Source organism: Gymnoscopelus microlampas (assembly GCF_963454915.1).
Source record: "Gymnoscopelus microlampas genome assembly, chromosome: 3".
Taxonomy (NCBI): domain Eukaryota; kingdom Metazoa; phylum Chordata; class Actinopteri; order Myctophiformes; family Myctophidae; genus Gymnoscopelus; species Gymnoscopelus microlampas.
The window spans coordinates 16,749,429-16,765,557 of NC_139940.1; the positions used below are offsets into that span (position 1 = coordinate 16,749,429).

At 44.1% G+C, this 16,129-nt stretch overlaps 1 protein-coding gene across 3 annotated transcripts in view; it reads left to right on the plus strand.

Moving 5' to 3' along the window:
• megf8 (multiple EGF-like-domains 8) overlaps positions 1-16,129 on the plus strand; it is a 45,276-nt gene that overhangs the window by 22,640 nt on the left and 6,507 nt on the right. For 2 of the 3 annotated variants that reach the window (XM_084052543.1, XM_084052545.1), the window contains exons 17-41: positions 355-600; positions 848-966; positions 1,452-1,583; positions 1,843-1,956; positions 2,456-2,539; positions 3,077-3,331; positions 3,551-3,735; positions 3,916-4,129; positions 4,481-4,721; positions 4,995-5,127; positions 5,259-5,509; positions 5,613-5,723; positions 6,210-6,328; positions 6,540-6,777; positions 6,878-7,049; positions 7,325-7,488; positions 8,423-8,558; positions 8,920-9,151; positions 10,807-10,933; positions 11,197-11,407; positions 11,556-11,770; positions 12,093-12,288; positions 12,386-12,554; positions 14,651-14,843; positions 15,235-15,405. In XM_084052543.1, the coding sequence (XP_083908669.1) occupies positions 355-600; positions 848-966; positions 1,452-1,583; positions 1,843-1,956; positions 2,456-2,539; positions 3,077-3,331; positions 3,551-3,735; positions 3,916-4,129; positions 4,481-4,721; positions 4,995-5,127; positions 5,259-5,509; positions 5,613-5,723; positions 6,210-6,328; positions 6,540-6,777; positions 6,878-7,049; positions 7,325-7,488; positions 8,423-8,558; positions 8,920-9,151; positions 10,807-10,933; positions 11,197-11,407; positions 11,556-11,770; positions 12,093-12,288; positions 12,386-12,554; positions 14,651-14,843; positions 15,235-15,405 (4,428 nt within the window). The remainder of the gene's footprint in view (positions 1-354; positions 601-847; positions 967-1,451; positions 1,584-1,842; positions 1,957-2,455; positions 2,540-3,076; positions 3,332-3,550; positions 3,736-3,915; positions 4,130-4,480; positions 4,722-4,994; positions 5,128-5,258; positions 5,510-5,612; positions 5,724-6,209; positions 6,329-6,539; positions 6,778-6,877; positions 7,050-7,324; positions 7,489-8,422; positions 8,559-8,919; positions 9,152-10,806; positions 10,934-11,196; positions 11,408-11,555; positions 11,771-12,092; positions 12,289-12,385; positions 12,555-14,650; positions 14,844-15,234; positions 15,406-16,129) is intronic. The other variant, XM_084052544.1, reaches the window with a different exon arrangement.

The window sequence follows — 16,129 nt, forward strand, 5'->3', positions numbered from 1 at the left end:
TGACCGGGTTGTCCATATAGATTGTGATCCTAGAGGGTCATAGATATTATTTCTGGTGGCCAACCTTTTATGGCAGGGCAAATGCAGCACCCTAAAAAAAGGTGGGTTTTGCCCCCTGGGTACAGTGGATCAGTGTAGCGTCATAATGTGGAATCATTGTACATCTGCACATGAAAGGGGTCCAGTAATACGAGTGCAACAGCATTTTAGTGATTAATACAGAATTGAGTGAATGGAGAGAAGTTATAAGACATGTTATGGTAACCAAGTGTCCTTGTTGCCCATGAAAAAAAACTAAAAACAGACATGTTCTGATATCTTCCTAGTCGCTTAGTCTGGTTAATTTCTTTCTAGGAGATCTCCTTCCTGTTCTTGGAGCCGTACCGCTCGGGGTTCTGCTCGGGGTACATGTCCTGCCTGGCCTGTCTGTCGGACCAGTCTTGCGGCTGGTGTCCATCCCTTGCCCGCTGCCTCCTGCGGGCCAACCAAGAAGAAGAGCCCTGCCCCGAGGAGCAAGGAGACACCCAGCGCCATCTGCTGTTGGCTCCACAGCACTGCACGCTTTGCGAGGAATACAGGGACTGCTCAGCATGCACTCAGGTAACCATGTTGCGATGGGACATATATGATGGCCGTTTGTTTGTCTCTGTGCTGCTGACGTTGCCATTATATGATGGGTTCCAGTGCAAAATGACATATCTGCCTAAATGAATGTTGATGCAATGAGTTAAACTCACAATGTTATATTTTCAAGACATCAGAACTCTCAAGTTGAAAATAGACATTTTTGACTGAATGTCGACAGACTGAATGAGTACAATGATTAAAAATGAAGTCTAACCTGCAGGACCCATACTGTGAGTGGCAAATCAACTTCAGTAAGAAAGGCGACTACCAGTGCAGCCGGCGGGGAAGACTAGAGGGTTCCATCCGTGACCCAGTGGGGTGTCCTAAAGTCTGCAATCAGTGAGTAATATCGCTGCATCCTCTGACCCAGTTGGCTTCCACCCACCTACTTTTTGTCCTCAAAACAAACTCACAATGACATTTTGCCTCGAGTGAAAAGGTAGAGATAATGCATTGGCTGGGAATTTAACCCAGGTCAACTGCATGGCAAGCAGCTATGTTACCACTATACCACCAATGCTTGAATCTTTCCTCAGCCATCCGAGTTGACCTCTCAGTGGAATGTTACGCACTTTCACCTACAATGGCCAATCATTACAGGTGTGAGTTATAAAAGCAAACAAACATTGAAAGTTGAGATTATACTCAATGACTTGATTATTCTCCACATAAAAACGAAATATTAATTGCATACAGTGGTAAAATGATTAAATCAAACAAAAAAAACTGTGTATGGAAGTAATTTGTCCAGTTGAAATCAAATACATCTTCAAAAGAGAATAGGAGATTAAATAACAGGACTTTTTTCTGTCTGTCTATCTTAGGCGGAAGACGTGCGGGGAGTGTCTGTCTAACTCTAGCCAGTGTGCGTGGTGTGAGTCTGCCCAGGCCTGCTTCTACTTCGCTGCCTACCTCACTAAGTATCCGTATGGAGAATGCAGAGACTGGTATGACAGGTAAGCACTGCAATGAGGTCCATGTTTGAGTTTTCTTTTCTCAACATAAATCTTGTCCTTGTTTCAACTGAACGCTTGAGTTACCACTTTTTTAAAGGTTTTGTTTGTTGCTGTTGGTTGAACTCACATTACCTTCACGGCAACAAAAAAAAAGCATAATATTGTTATAGCTATGTCATATTGTGTAGAAAACAGCATTCATGTACATCAGTCAGTCAGTGGTGTATAATTCACTCTTTGTCTTTCATCTATGTCCCAGTGTCCACTCGGTGCCCCAGTGTAAGCAGTGCTCGGCTTTGAGTACTTGCACAGACTGCCTGCGGACATTCCAGTGTGGCTGGTGTGGTGACTACAACAACCCTACGATTGGAAAGTAAGAAAAGGCAAACACGTGATTTAACGTGCAGAGACCCGACACAGATCCACTTCCAACCTGGCTTCCCTATTTTCGGCAGGGCATTATAGGCCAAAAATCTCAAAAATAGCCTAGTCTTATATGCTTAATTTACTTTGTAGTACGGCGGTGTAGCATGGCAAAAATATGCAATCTACAAACTCACAACAAGTCTCATTGCGACAGGTTGTCACCTTGTAGATCGGCTATTTTGACCATGTGACAACGTCATGCAATGTAGTTTACATCAGGCTTAAGCGGCTGAATACCAGCAAGGTGTTTTTTCTCCTCTTTCCCATGTAATGTTGTCTTCTTCCCCAATGTCTGCTCTACTGTGTCATTAGTTTTATTGTTATTATTTAGCATTGTTGGCACCTAACTCCTATTCTTTCACAAAGGGGAATTACTGATGTACGAGTGCCCTTGATTGTTGCTGTGTTTTTGCCATTCCTTACCTGTATTCCACCCATGTACACAGATGTCTGAGAGGAGACTGGGCAGGGATGGATGACCCCTCTGTCTACAACTGCAGTGTGGCTGTGGCTGAAGCCAGGGCTGCCAAGTAAGAAACCTGAACCCCTATTACAATGTGCGCTTTCCTACTAGTGTCACACTGTGAAAGTGTTGGCAATTAATGTCAGTTTTAGCAGCAGAAAGAGTCCATTTGGTTACATTAGTATGCTCTCAGAGCTCCTTAGAGCAAACACAGACAAACAGCAGTCTAATCTCACCGATTTCTAACAACCGCAATTAGGCTACACAGGGGAGACATCCTCAAAAAGAGAAGATACAAAATGCAAATATAAAACAATTAGCATGTGGCCGTAACAACACGCGCGACTCGTCCGTCGTGGATGCATCTGTGCATCGCAAGTAAGGATTCTCTGACCAATCCATAGTTGCCATTTGGTATCACCTCAGCCTGCTTGGAACTTGGGTGTCCCGTACAGTTTCAGTGTTAACCTCTTGAATTCTGGGGAGGTTTTACTAAGTATTGAGGTTTTAAGTGGTTAAGTGGGTTAATATCCAGGCCTAGTCTAAACAGGTTATTGTGTCCTTCCTGTTTGATTTCTCACATTTACCATCTCTCGTCCTTCAGCCCAGAGCCCCAGACGTTGGCCCCACCGCGGCCCATTGAAATGGACATGGACATCGAACTGGAACGACTGGAGCTCCTGGACGAGGGGGACTGGGACGCCGTCTGGTCCTATCCCTCCTGTCCCGACGTGGAGGAGTGCAGGCTGGGGCTCCACAATTGCCACGCCTTCGCTACATGCGTCAACACCCCCACCTCCTACGAGTGCCACTGTGAGAGGGGATACACGGGGGACGGCACTCTGCACTGCAACCAGACGTAAGGAGCCACCATTTTACTTTCTTTCTTATGCTCTTCCCTCCCTATGGGGCATAAGTTATCGGTAATGTTTCTCTTGCCAAAGACTCTTGCCACCCTCTTACCTTGTGTTAACACCCCCTGTCCTGTTTTAGTCATCTCCCCCGCCTATCAGGCTTTGTAACTGGACTTGGCAAATAAAGCGCATCTCAATTCTGACATTTTATTCTCTCCCTCCAGTTGTTATAATGAGTGTCGCAAGGGCCAGTGCAGCGGCAGCCCACGGTTCGAGTGTGAATGCTCCCTTGGCTGGACATCTGACCCTGCTACCCTGGTGCTAAGCGGGGTAGAGTGTGACGTCGACTGCGGCTGCAACTTCCACTCCACTTGCATCACTGCCCCGGGGATCTGCGACCAGTGTCAGGGTGAGACATAACAGATGGCTGGGTTTTGCTAACTTTTTCTGGTGTCTCTCCTGTGCTTTGCCTTGTTTTTTTAGTTACTTACATTCTTTCTTTCTTTCTTTCCTTCTTTCCCTTTGTTTGTTGTCTTTTGCTTTCTCTTTCTGTCTCTCATATCCTGTCTTCTCTGCCCCCCGCGTTTAGACTGGACCACGGGCCCCCACTGTGAGCACTGTCGTCCAGGTGGTTTTGGTTCGGCTCTGGCTGGCGGAGGCGGCTGTGTGCCATGTGAGTGTAACGGCCATGGTGACCCGCTGCAGGGCTACTGCCACAACCAGACGGGCCAGTGCTACTGCACCCACAACACCCAGGGAACACACTGCGAGTCCTGCCTGCCTGGATACTACGGAGACCCCAGGTGAGAAAACACCTTACAGATCCCTACATCGGTTCTGTTTTTGATTGTCAGAGTGAATATATTATTTTAATTTTATTTTCTGTTAGTTTTGAAGCAACTAGATATTAAAGCCTGTACAAATGAGAAAATCTCTAGTCTAAATCTTTCTGTGTTTTCCGAGTTTTATCACGGTCTCTGTCTCATAATGCCCCTGTGCTTTATCGTTGTAAAGTAAAAACCTCATGGCACAACACAAGTCTGAGGATGCATCTCTCTCCATCAATGCTGACGGGACTTTTGTTTTGCTTAGATAATAACGCACCTAGTCTCTTGTGTCCTCATCATTTCTCTCTCTCTCTCTCTCTCCCTCAGCAACAACGGCACATGCTTCCGCCAGTGTCAAGGACGGTCCATATTGCTCTCCACTACCTCCACCTCCCCCCTGCCTCTATCCTCTTCCCTGGGGTGGCGAGGAGGCATCGGGGGAAAGGGAGGCCTGTCTCACTGCCTGTGGGTTCTGTCTGTGACCGAGAACCTGGCTCCATGTCTCCCCGGCCAGCTGTGTCCCCCTGTGGCCCTCACGCTGCACCCTGACTCCCACACGCAGTGTGCTGTGAGTACTGAGTACTGCTGACTGGACGTGGGCATGCAAATAATTGTAATATCGATATCGGCTTCTACAAAATGATTGCTGACATCAAAGCACATTATGGACGAGTCATTGAGCCGTATCAACTAAGACCTCTTCTTTAAAAAAAACTGCCATGTCGTGTGTGCTTTTGAATTGTTGACAGTAGAGAATTTCTCACACAGATACACACACACATGATATAATGTATCAGAATTCCCATGACACGTTGCCATAAATCTCCTGTTTGTCTCTCAGAGCTCCTACATCTATGTTTTTGACGGCCTTCCTCGCTTCCTGGGCAACGGAGTGGTGCATTCAGACCACAATCTGATTGGGGCGTTTTGTGGGACCACCAGGACCCAGCCAATCACAGTGGAGGCCACCTCGGGTAACAACTAATACCTGCTCCTTGTATATATTGCACAGATTTGTTTATTTTATAGATTTAATTGGAAAATTGAATGGTTTGATAACTCTTAGCACTTAACTCTTCTTTTAAACTATTTTTTTCACCACCAGGTGTGATCTCGGTCTACTTTGAGGCCAACGTGTCCTCAGACAGACCCCAGGGCTTCAACGCTTCCTACTGGGTGCGGCGCTGTCGCCAGAGTGCAGACGGCGGAGAGGACGGGTCACCGGTGTGCCAGGGAGACGCTCAGTGCGAAGGAGGCCTCTGCCAGTGTCCCCAGGGCCATGGCGGGCCCCACTGTGACCGGCCAGTCTGCCCCCAGGAATGTGGACTTGGAGAGGGAAGAGGATCTTGTAATATAGTAAGTGCTGCGATGGCTTTTGAGACTGCTGATTTGCATTTAGTCTACCAATGTGTACCCAAGTTCCTTGTGAAGAGCTAATTGATATCTTTGCTCCTCTCAGTCGCTGGGAGTGTGTGTGTGCTCCGATGGCTGGGGTGGCTCCGATTGCTCTGTTCCCGTGGACTCCAGTAGCTTGGTGTGGGAAACGCTATTGAACACACAATTCACAGTGGTAAGCGACTTAATATGGCTACACAATCATGCACTCCAACTACCCAAGTAATTGAAGCTTCTCTCTTTTGCATTTAGTTTTCTTAATCTCCCCTGCTCTCTTTCCCTATTAGCCTTTCTGTACGGTAGGCGCAAGACAGGGTCATGTAGTAAATGTATCCCAATATTCTTCCTAACGGCAATATTGAAACATTATTATCACATCTATAATACAATACAACATTATTAATTTCCAGGGGCGTCCTAAATAACTACTACTAATAGTATTAATTTCAGAGGGGAAAGTTTGATTTTGGTATTGATAAAAAACGTATAACAGATAACGCCAGTAAATGAAAATGGCCTAAACATGAATATTAGTTTAATTTAAAAAATGTGTTCTCCAACTTATTATAATTTATATCATCTAAAATATATAGCAAGCACAATGTAATCACACTGAACACAACTACGTATTAAAGTCCCTAAACTGACTCTTGCCCCACAGAACCAAGCTCACAGGTTCCTCCAGAGGATGGGCCACTCTCTGCTCTCTGGGCCCCAGGGGAACCTCTGGATGTACGGGGGACTCTCTCTCTCAGAGGGTATCCTGGGAAATGTCTACAGGTGAACAATGACATCTTATTTAATTATATATCTTATTAAATGTAATGACATTCTTATATATTGACAAAGATCCCTTATTTAAAGGAGTCTCCAGTATTATTGATTTGACATATTAAAGCCACAATTTGAGGTTGTAAATTCAGACATGGTATGTCCATCACTGAATGTATGAATAACATACATGCTTCATGATGCTTGCCACCTGGTTCAGATATTCAGTGTCAGAGCACCGTTGGACCCAGATGTTGACGAGCTCAGCGGAAGAAGGCTCCACCCCCATCCCTCGCTACCACCACGCCTCTGCCCTGTTGACCAACCACAAGCCTCTCCCCGGCGGCAAGGGAGCCAGTCACAACTTTATGATGGTGGTGGGCGGGGTCACTGAGAAGGGTGTTGCCATGGACACCTGGAGTCTCAACCTCAGCAGTTTAGTCTGGAGAGAGTACAAGGTGAGAACTATGGGATACACACGCATAGATATATGTCTTATACTATATATTATATAGCATATTATTAGAGACTGACCTCGATCTCCTCTCCCACCATTAGAGCTCAGTGCTGCCCCCGGTAGCAGGCCACACTCTTACGGTGCGCAGAGACACCTCTGCGCTGCTGATTGGAGGTTACTCTCCTGAGAACGGCTTCAACCACCACCTGCTGGAGTTTAGTCTCCTGTCTGGGAACTGGACCATCGCCTCTCATACTGGGACACCTCCTACAGGTCTGGAGGAGCTCTAATAGTCTTTTTAATAATTGTCCCATAGTTCTGACTTGACCTATCCTGTAACTGGTCTATAAACAAAATGTGTTTTACACCAACTACATGGCTCTTTGTGTGTTGAAAGCTGTAATATAGTGTTTGAATAGCTTGTAATTACCTGGCATATAATCAGCACTTCCATTGTACATGATAGTGCTTTATGATAAAGTCTCATTCAGAGACTCATTATGTTTCACTCTGGCTGACCACTGAATTGTCTTTGAATCTTCCTTCAGGTCTGTATGGCCATTCAGCAGTGTACCATGAGCAGACTGATGCTGTCTATGTGTTTGGAGGCTACCGCTTCCATGTGGAGACCGTGGAGCCTTCTGGAGAACTCTACAGCCTGTACTACCCCAACCTCACCTGGTCTCTGCTGGTCCCCTCACAGGGAAACAAGGTACTGTAGTGTAGGTAGTATGGTACAGTACCTGGCTAGGCACTGCCAAACTGGCATGGCAGGGAAAGGGAAAGAGGGTTTTTCTATCACAGTGCACTTTGCACATACATGAAATTTGTGCTCTCCAAACCAATCCACTTTATTTATAGAGCACAATTTAAAACAACAGTCTCTGCTCTGCATTTAACCCATCCAAACAGTTTGGAGCAGTGGGCGCTATTAATACAGCGCCCAGGGAGGAGTTAGGGGTTAAGAACATCATTTGCAAACAACAAAATATAAATATATAGAATTTACAAATATCATGATTGAAATATAAAAATTAAAATGGAAAACATGATGGAAATACCTGATAATCCATGACAAGATTACTGATAATAATTAGCCAACATAGTGTTCTGTTTTTTTTTTACCACTTTCAACCTACTTTGGGAAACCTGGTTAAAATTTCCCCAAATGTTCCAAAATAGCCGATCTACAACCTCATGACGCATCGTGATGTGGCACGTTTTGAGCTTGTAAATCAGCTAATTTTGTGGTTCCGTTTACATCAGTTGTTTGCTTGTTCATCGTGTAATTAAAGTTAAATGTTCTTTTCAACAGTTGAATAAATATACTTAATTTGTTTTTCATAATTCATCAAAAAGTTTTATTTTATTTGTTTGCTTAGTAGTTGAATGTTCTCATATAGAAACTTAAATGAAATCTCAGTTTTTCAAATTGATTTCAAGATTTAGCAGATGTTTGTTTACAAAATACATTCAAAACATCGATAATTGGTGGTCTAGGACTCTCCAAAATAGGGATTTGTATCAGATACAAAAATCTGCCATTGGTCAGGCTCTATCCTTTACATTTTAATGTGAGCATGTGTTGTGTTTTATGAGACAATATAGAGAAGAGTCTTAAATGTGATATTTTCTTCCCTATACAGCCCCTGTCTCGTTTCTTCCATGCGGCAGCCCTGATCAAAGACACCATGGTTATTGTTGGGGGGAGGACAGAAGCAGAGGATTATAGTAACTCTGTGTCTCTCTACCAGATCAACTGTAACACCTGGATACAGCCAGGTAATTCACTTGACTGTTTACTTATTATTATAAACAAACTGATTAAAACAATATAAAATTATTGTAAAATAGTAACTAATTTGGTACAGGTCAGATAAGAAAACATCGGTAGACAACCACATACAACGATCAAGTCCCTGCCATCGGTAGAAAACATCTCACCAAACTAATTGGGAAGAGTGTTTTTTTTTGTGGCCTCCAGCCAGGGCAGGTCTTTTGAAACATTTCTAACGAATGTTCGATCGAAACATGCTATGGCCATCTTAATTCCTTTTACTCTCTGTGGCTGCTTTTTTGATCAAGCCATTCCTACTTCCAAACCACTGTATTTTTTATCTTCTCCCCTCTCTCCCTCTATCAGCTTCAGCGGTGGGCGAGCCAGTCAACCGGTCAGTGTCTCTGGCCATGACAAGCTGGGACGGACGTCTGTTCCTGTCGGGAGGTTTCAACGGTGTCACACTGGGACGCCTGCTCACACTGACCGTGCCCTCTGATCCCTGTTCCCTGCTGCCCACGCCAGAGACCTGTAACTCCACCACAGGCAGCTGTATCTGGTGTAGGGGTGCGTGTGCCTCATCAGATACTGCTGAAAGGTACATCAACATGCAAACAATCTGAATACCTGCGTATGCGTAGCATGGTCCTGAGTTTGAGGTCCTGCATTGGTATATCATATTATTCCTCTCACAGTGGGGCTTTGAACATAAAAAATTAACATCTTTGTTTGAATATTCCTTAAAAAAAAAAAAAAGTTGACTTGTATGCCCCAAACAGGACTTTTTAGATTGCTCTGTCGCGGAGCTAGCAAGATCCTAACTGTGCATACACACCAGCAGACATAACTAGACAAAGTGTCTCGAGTCTTTTATTTTCAGTGAGTTCTGAGAGACGAGGAGAGACAGCGGGCAAAATAACAACCACATACAATGATCAAGTCCCTGCCAGTGTAAGCATAGCATAATGCTCCTTACATAAACAGGAGGAGACAGAGACTTCATTTACATCTCACTGATAAAGTTCAATAATGCTTTCTGTCCTCAGTGTGCACAGAGCTGTGGAGAGTCTAAACAGAGCCTTTCTGTCTTTCATTTTCTTCATCTGGGAAAGAGAGCAGCTCATAGCCCAGTTGTGCTCCAAACTTTTTTTTGTTTAATTGTTGTCTCTTTTTCAGCTGGACGAATTGGCCTGAATTAGATTTTCAATACGCTATGAAATGTCTGTCAAGTAACAGCATAGCAAGTATACAATAGCCGTATACAAAATGTTGCAGCCACGTTTTCAAAAGGGAAGGCACAAAAAAACAGATGTTGAAAGTTCCAAGGAAGACGGCTGCTACAAAAATAATCTATTTTTTTTTTCTTTCACATTCAGATTTTCACAATCAAATGTCATTTCTTTTCTTTTTTACATTTTAAATATCAGGCCATTTGTTGCACTATCACAGAGGGCACATAGTCTCTCAAGCAAGACTATCTCTTCCACAATCTTTGAATGCTACAGCTACAGAGTCTGTAATTCCGCACTGTAAAAATGTATAACAGGAAGCTGTCATCTGCTCTTCAGACTGGAAGGGTAGTCAACCAATCACCAATTTTTCCATTTCATCCTTTTCTGCTGAACAGCTAGATAGATAGGCTTCGGCTAATTTAGTTTTCTGTAGGAGTTATTTACGCGATTGCACAAGCAAAACGGAAGTGGGGGCAGGACATCCACTTAATTTTCTACGCATTTCATTTCAGACTTGTAGAACCCTTAGGATAATGGTTTAACCCAGGGAATGGTTTTGCCATAGACTCACATGGATGACGCAGTGCAATGTGCAACAGATTTATTCATTTATTCAATCCTGTGCTGAAGTAAACAGAGTGCGTAACCCGGTACAAGTCTGGACATTCTGTTTTTATTAGGCTCTATTCTGAGTGACAGTAATAACAGACATATTACAAAACTTGTTGGCTGGAAGCATTTAAAAATTGTGGGAGCCAAGACCTCTGTTGCAAGAAACTAGAACAGAATTGTTCAAACTTTCCTGTCTGTATGGCTTATTTGTTGCTGGTTATCTTGTAGTATTTTCCAGTTTTACATAAGATTGGGATGTCTGTTCGGTTTTGTTATATGCAATGAATCTTTCCGAGTCCATGTACAGTGTACTATTAACATCATACTGTTATGAAATCAATTTCAGTTGGCCTTGATTAATAAAGAGAATAAGATCCTATTCTAAAATCTTCCCCTCCTTCTCTGACAGAATGGGTTGTTCCACTGGTCTCTCTCCATGCTCCCCCACACCTCGACAACCAGACCAGTGTCGCAGACTGAAAACCTGCAGTGAATGTCTGGCCAGACACCCCAGGACCTTCTCCAGTCCAGCTCAGGTAGCACAGTCACACCGTGCCACTTGGACCAGAATGTTCTGTATAGCCTTTTTATTCATAACTTAACTTGTTACGGGACAAGTTAAGTTACTGGTTAAAAGCGGGAGAAATCCAATGCTTTAGATTTGTTTGTTGTAGGAAATGTTAATTCTGACTTGCAAATTGGTTTGTCATATTTTGCACCGTTGGTGGTTGTCAGGCATTAGCTTGTAGTGTAAACTGAAAACTGAATAAAGTGTTGCTGTTTGTTTTGGATCTCCCAGCCTGCCTTGCAGTGCAAGTGGTGCACCAACTGTCCAGAGGGGGCCTGTATCAGCAGTTCAGTCAGCTGTACATCAGAACACGACTGTCGAATCAACCAGAGAGAGATCTTCCTGTCCAGCAACTGTACTGAAACCAGCTGTGAAGCCTCCGACTGCCCCAAATGCACCGCCTCAGGCAAATGCATGTGGACTCGCCAGTTCAAACGCACAGGTACATCAAGTATTGTAGAGATACTCAAAACTAATCTGGAATAATTTTCAATAAAATTGTAACAACTAAGGTCAAATGTACCCTTTGAACCGTAAAACAACAATGACTCACCACTGTTAACTCCTTGACTGTATTTGCATACATCCAGGTGAGACCAGGCGCATCCTGAGTGTGAACCCCACCTACGACTGGACGTGTTTCAGCTACGCCTTGCTCAACGTTTCCCCAATGCAGGTGGAATCCTCCCCACCTCTGCCGTGCCCTCCACCCTGCCACAGCCTCCACAACTGCAGCCTCTGCCTGGGCTCCCGAGGCTCTGATGGGGGCTGGCAGCACTGTGTGTGGAGCATGGCTTTGCAGCAGGTATGACTGGTTATTTTGTACACATCTCTTTTACAGATAATTTCTTTTTTCTATTTAATAATAATAATAATTTAGCCCCCACTCCTTTGGGGTTTTTGTCACTGTAGATGTCCTCATACAGTACGCTGAAATGCATTTAACCCATCCTAAGTACTAAGAGCTTTTGGGGTATTCAGTCGGTGCCGTTGTAGGGTAATACTCATTGATAATGAGTGCAACAGCAAAATAACCATATGTCAAATTGATAATAGAAGTTTTAGTGATGTATTCAATTACATGATATGTTTGGATAATTACCGTGGATCTCTCCTGTGTGTCCTAGTGTATGAGTCCGTCCTTCGTGCCGCTGCGCTGTGAGGCAGGCCAGTGTGGGCGCCTGCTCTCTGGCGGCGACTCCTGCTCACCGCAGTGCTCCCAGCTCACCCAGTGCTCCCAGTGCATCGGCAGGCCCCAGTGCGGCTGGTGCGCCGCCCGTGGAGGCAACGGGGCCGGGCGCTGCCTGCAGGGAGGACTTGACGGTGGGTCAAAATAAGCCACGAGTCCCGAGATTTGATTTGACTGAAGTACGGGTTGAGGAATAGAGTACACTGTAATTGAAGTTGTTCTCATTTCCAGGTGTGAGTGATGGAGTGTGTCCTCTGAGGAACAGCAGCTGGTCTTTCCTCTACTGTCCAGAGGAAGACGAGTGTGCCAATGGCCACCACCACTGCAACAGCACACAGGACTGTCATGACCTGCCCCAGGGCTACCACTGTACCTGCAAACAGGGCTACATACTCAGCAGGTAGGCTCACGCCTCACCGCCTTAATGTCTTAATCACTTTATTCACCAAGTACAATGTAAACCTTACACACCTGGCCCATATTCCCATGACTTTCTGCCGGTTCTATTCTTACAAGGCCTTCTATCGATGGAGACAGAAGCTTGTCTGTGCTCTCCCTATGACCAAATCAGAGGTCGCGTTAGTCCGATAATTGCCGTTTTGACCGTTTATTTATGACTAGGACCGGAAAAAATAAATCTCTCCGGACATCCTGACCGGTTGATAATGACACGGCAGTTCATTAATTATCACCGCAAATTAGGCACATTTCATATCCTCTACTTTGCAAGCTCTCTCTCTCTCTCTCTCTCTCTCTCTCTCTCAGCCTGCGTGTGTCTTTGGGAGAGAGAGAGTGAGAGAGAGCGGTAGAACGCGTTATATTATACCTCTATGGTAGAAAGTCACACGCTGTTAAGTTACACCTATTTCCTGTTAATAATAACCAGTGTAAAATGTGCTGCATTGGGCGGCAAATGGTAAACACTTTATTGTGAAGGTACAACAGGAAGAAGAGAATTGTTGTTGCTGCTGCGTAGTTGTTGCTGGTGCTGCGTAGCTAGACTGCGGTCTCGGCAGTCAGACAGAGATCGCGGTCCGGTTACAAGTTACATTTATAAAGTTGTGTATTTAACAGTCATTCACACACAAGTTGTATCATTACGAGTTAGAATATGTCACAGATACTAGGCTACTACAAGGGCACTTGTGACTCGTGAGTAAAGTTGGCAAGTTGCCCTACAGTTTAACAACAGTTTCATTGAAGATGAAATATCCAACACAGATGCGTAAATACTCTCCACAACAGCTATAGGCTACTGCAACTATGGCATCGAGGTGAAACACGACGTTAATCATAATCGTGAACCTATTTTTAATTCTATGAGGTGGACACGTTAAAACGTTACCACTTTGAACTGATTAGCTCTATGAGGAGACGACAAGGTTCTCACAACTCATCAACTTTCCCACGGCTGTCCCAACTATGCGCACGGACGGCATCCACTGTCTAACTAAACAGTATAACCAGTGACTAGTGGTCTATAATTTATTGCCCTAACAGGTCAGCTGAGCCACGTTATGAAGGATTTATCTGAAATGCCCATTTTTTTGCATTGCCCTTTGATTAGAAAATGCATTCAAACGCAATTGATTATTGAGAAACCATTACGCACGCAGCATGCACAAATGGTAATGTAGGTAATTAATGTATTTGTGTAAGATGACCCTGCTATATAAAATGTGTATATTATGATGGTTGGTTCATGTTCAAATAGCTCAATCCAAAGTGTTAGGCTGTATTTACGCACCTGCTTGTCATTATTGCATACCATTAATTATGACCGTTATTTTTGTCAGATGTCCGGTAAATTTTAATCCTTCCGGACATTTGGACCGGCAAATTAAAATCCTAGCGCGACCCCTGGACCAAATATGTTGTAGGTGTTGGCGTGGCAGTGACAAGGGACTAGAATACACAGGGGGTCAGGAATTGGCATAACAATTAAATTGAGAGAAAAAGGAAAGAACGTTTTTAATCGTAGTAGTCTCATGTTGCTAGGCGATCGGAGATCTAAGCCAACCAATATGCCTGGTGACATCTAAAATCAATGTATTTTCGAGAACAACCACTAACAAACCTACGACATCTTGATACTGTCCCAGTATGAAGGCAATGCCGTTTCATTTCTAATTCAGGAATTGTTTCCACCCAGTTTCAGCAACTACATTGAATTTAAATATCATTAGTAGGCAGAGATCTCCAATCGTCTGGCTATGTGAGACTATAATGAATAGAATCTAACATACAATGTTTTAGCAGAAGCTTGTAAGCTAATAAATCATTTTTAAATCAATATTTTTTTCAGATTATTGATAAGTCGGTTGATATGCCACTCATCATGGCAAAATAAAGCATAACAGGTTATGCACGTTGGGGTCTGGCATCACTCTGTTAGGCTTTATTTTGCGATGACGATCAACTTAACCCTGTGTCACAATACGTGGACAATGTTGACCCAAGACACTTTTGTCCTCCCCCCCACTTCCCACCGTTCAGTGTGTCGGGACAGTGTGAGCCGGTGTGTGCTCAGGGCTGTGTGAACGGTACGTGTGTCTCCCCGGGCGTGTGCCAGTGTCACTTTGGCTTCGTCGGGGAGAACTGTTCCTCTCAGTGCAGCTGCAACAAACACAGCAACTGTGCCGGGGTCAACAAACCAGACGTCTGCCTGGAGTGCCACAACAACACTATTGTGAGTAGACAGAGGGATCTATTGATTACACACAGTACAATATATTTGTTATGGACTTATGTATCAGCTCTATTTTCATTATCAGTCAGTTGCATCTTGTTTTCAAGCATATCATGTTGCGTTATTGCTTTTGTATTTGGTTGTCAGCCCTGTTTTTGTTAGTCTTTCCTTCCTGCCTTTTTAGTTTGTTTTGAAATGAAATGTCTTCATGTCATTTTTGTCCTTCTTGCCTTTTCTCTAAATGTTGATATTACTTTGAATCTGGGTTTATCATTATGGGAATATATGAACTAACTTAGATTAACATGCACACACACAAAAACACCTAGACAATATATTAACTGACCCCTAGTCTTTCTTGACTCATGCTGTTCTTCCCTCTCTGTTCCAGGGTAAACACTGTGAGAAATGTAAGCCTCTGTTTGTGGGCTCTGCCAAGGGCGGGGGCACATGTCGTCCATGTCGGGAGTTTTGCAGAGGGAACAGTGGCATATGTCTGTCCCGGGACGAGCATAAGAAAGCCCTGGATAACCTACACCTCTACCCGCTGGACCCCATAAGCGTGAGTGCCTTGCATCTTCATGGTTACTAAGTCTACCCTCTGTCTCTTGGACTAAAGTTTGACACACACAAGAACCTCCTGCTTCTAATAGTCTTATCTGCTAATAACTCATCTAGACGTCCCTGTGCTTTTTCTGGGCTCCTGGGGCTCTATTCTGCCTGAAATTTGAACAAACCGCTAATTACGGATTGCGGACTAGGCAAGAGGCGTTGCCCCGCAAAATTTGGTATTCTGTGGTACTCCCCCCCACCCCCCGCAAAACACCTGCGCTACCCCTTACATTATGTATAGGTGTGGTTTGGGCGTTACATTGATAAAACCAATCACCGTGCCAGAAGCCATTGCCTTTAAGAGAAGACTGCGCTAGCCGTCATCCCCGCTCTAATGTGCTCTAGCCTATCTCCCTGTCTGCACTGTTGCCTGGTCTGATTATTATAAGCCACATTGGGCTGGCTTTCCTTCATTTTTTTTATTTTATCCAAATACATTTTTATATTAATTTGTAGCCTATTGTGTTCACAATAAGCAACTCACAATTCAGATCCGGAATAGTATATAAAAGCCATTTAAAATTGTTATACTATTGGTACACACCTGCTGCTCCCAAATAATTAATTACATCATGTTGCTCCTATCGACCACAGGGCTGGGCGGTGGTACACAGACATACAGTGGGGTATAATAAATAGGACAGTTTTAGGAAAGGTCTATATGTACTCACGTT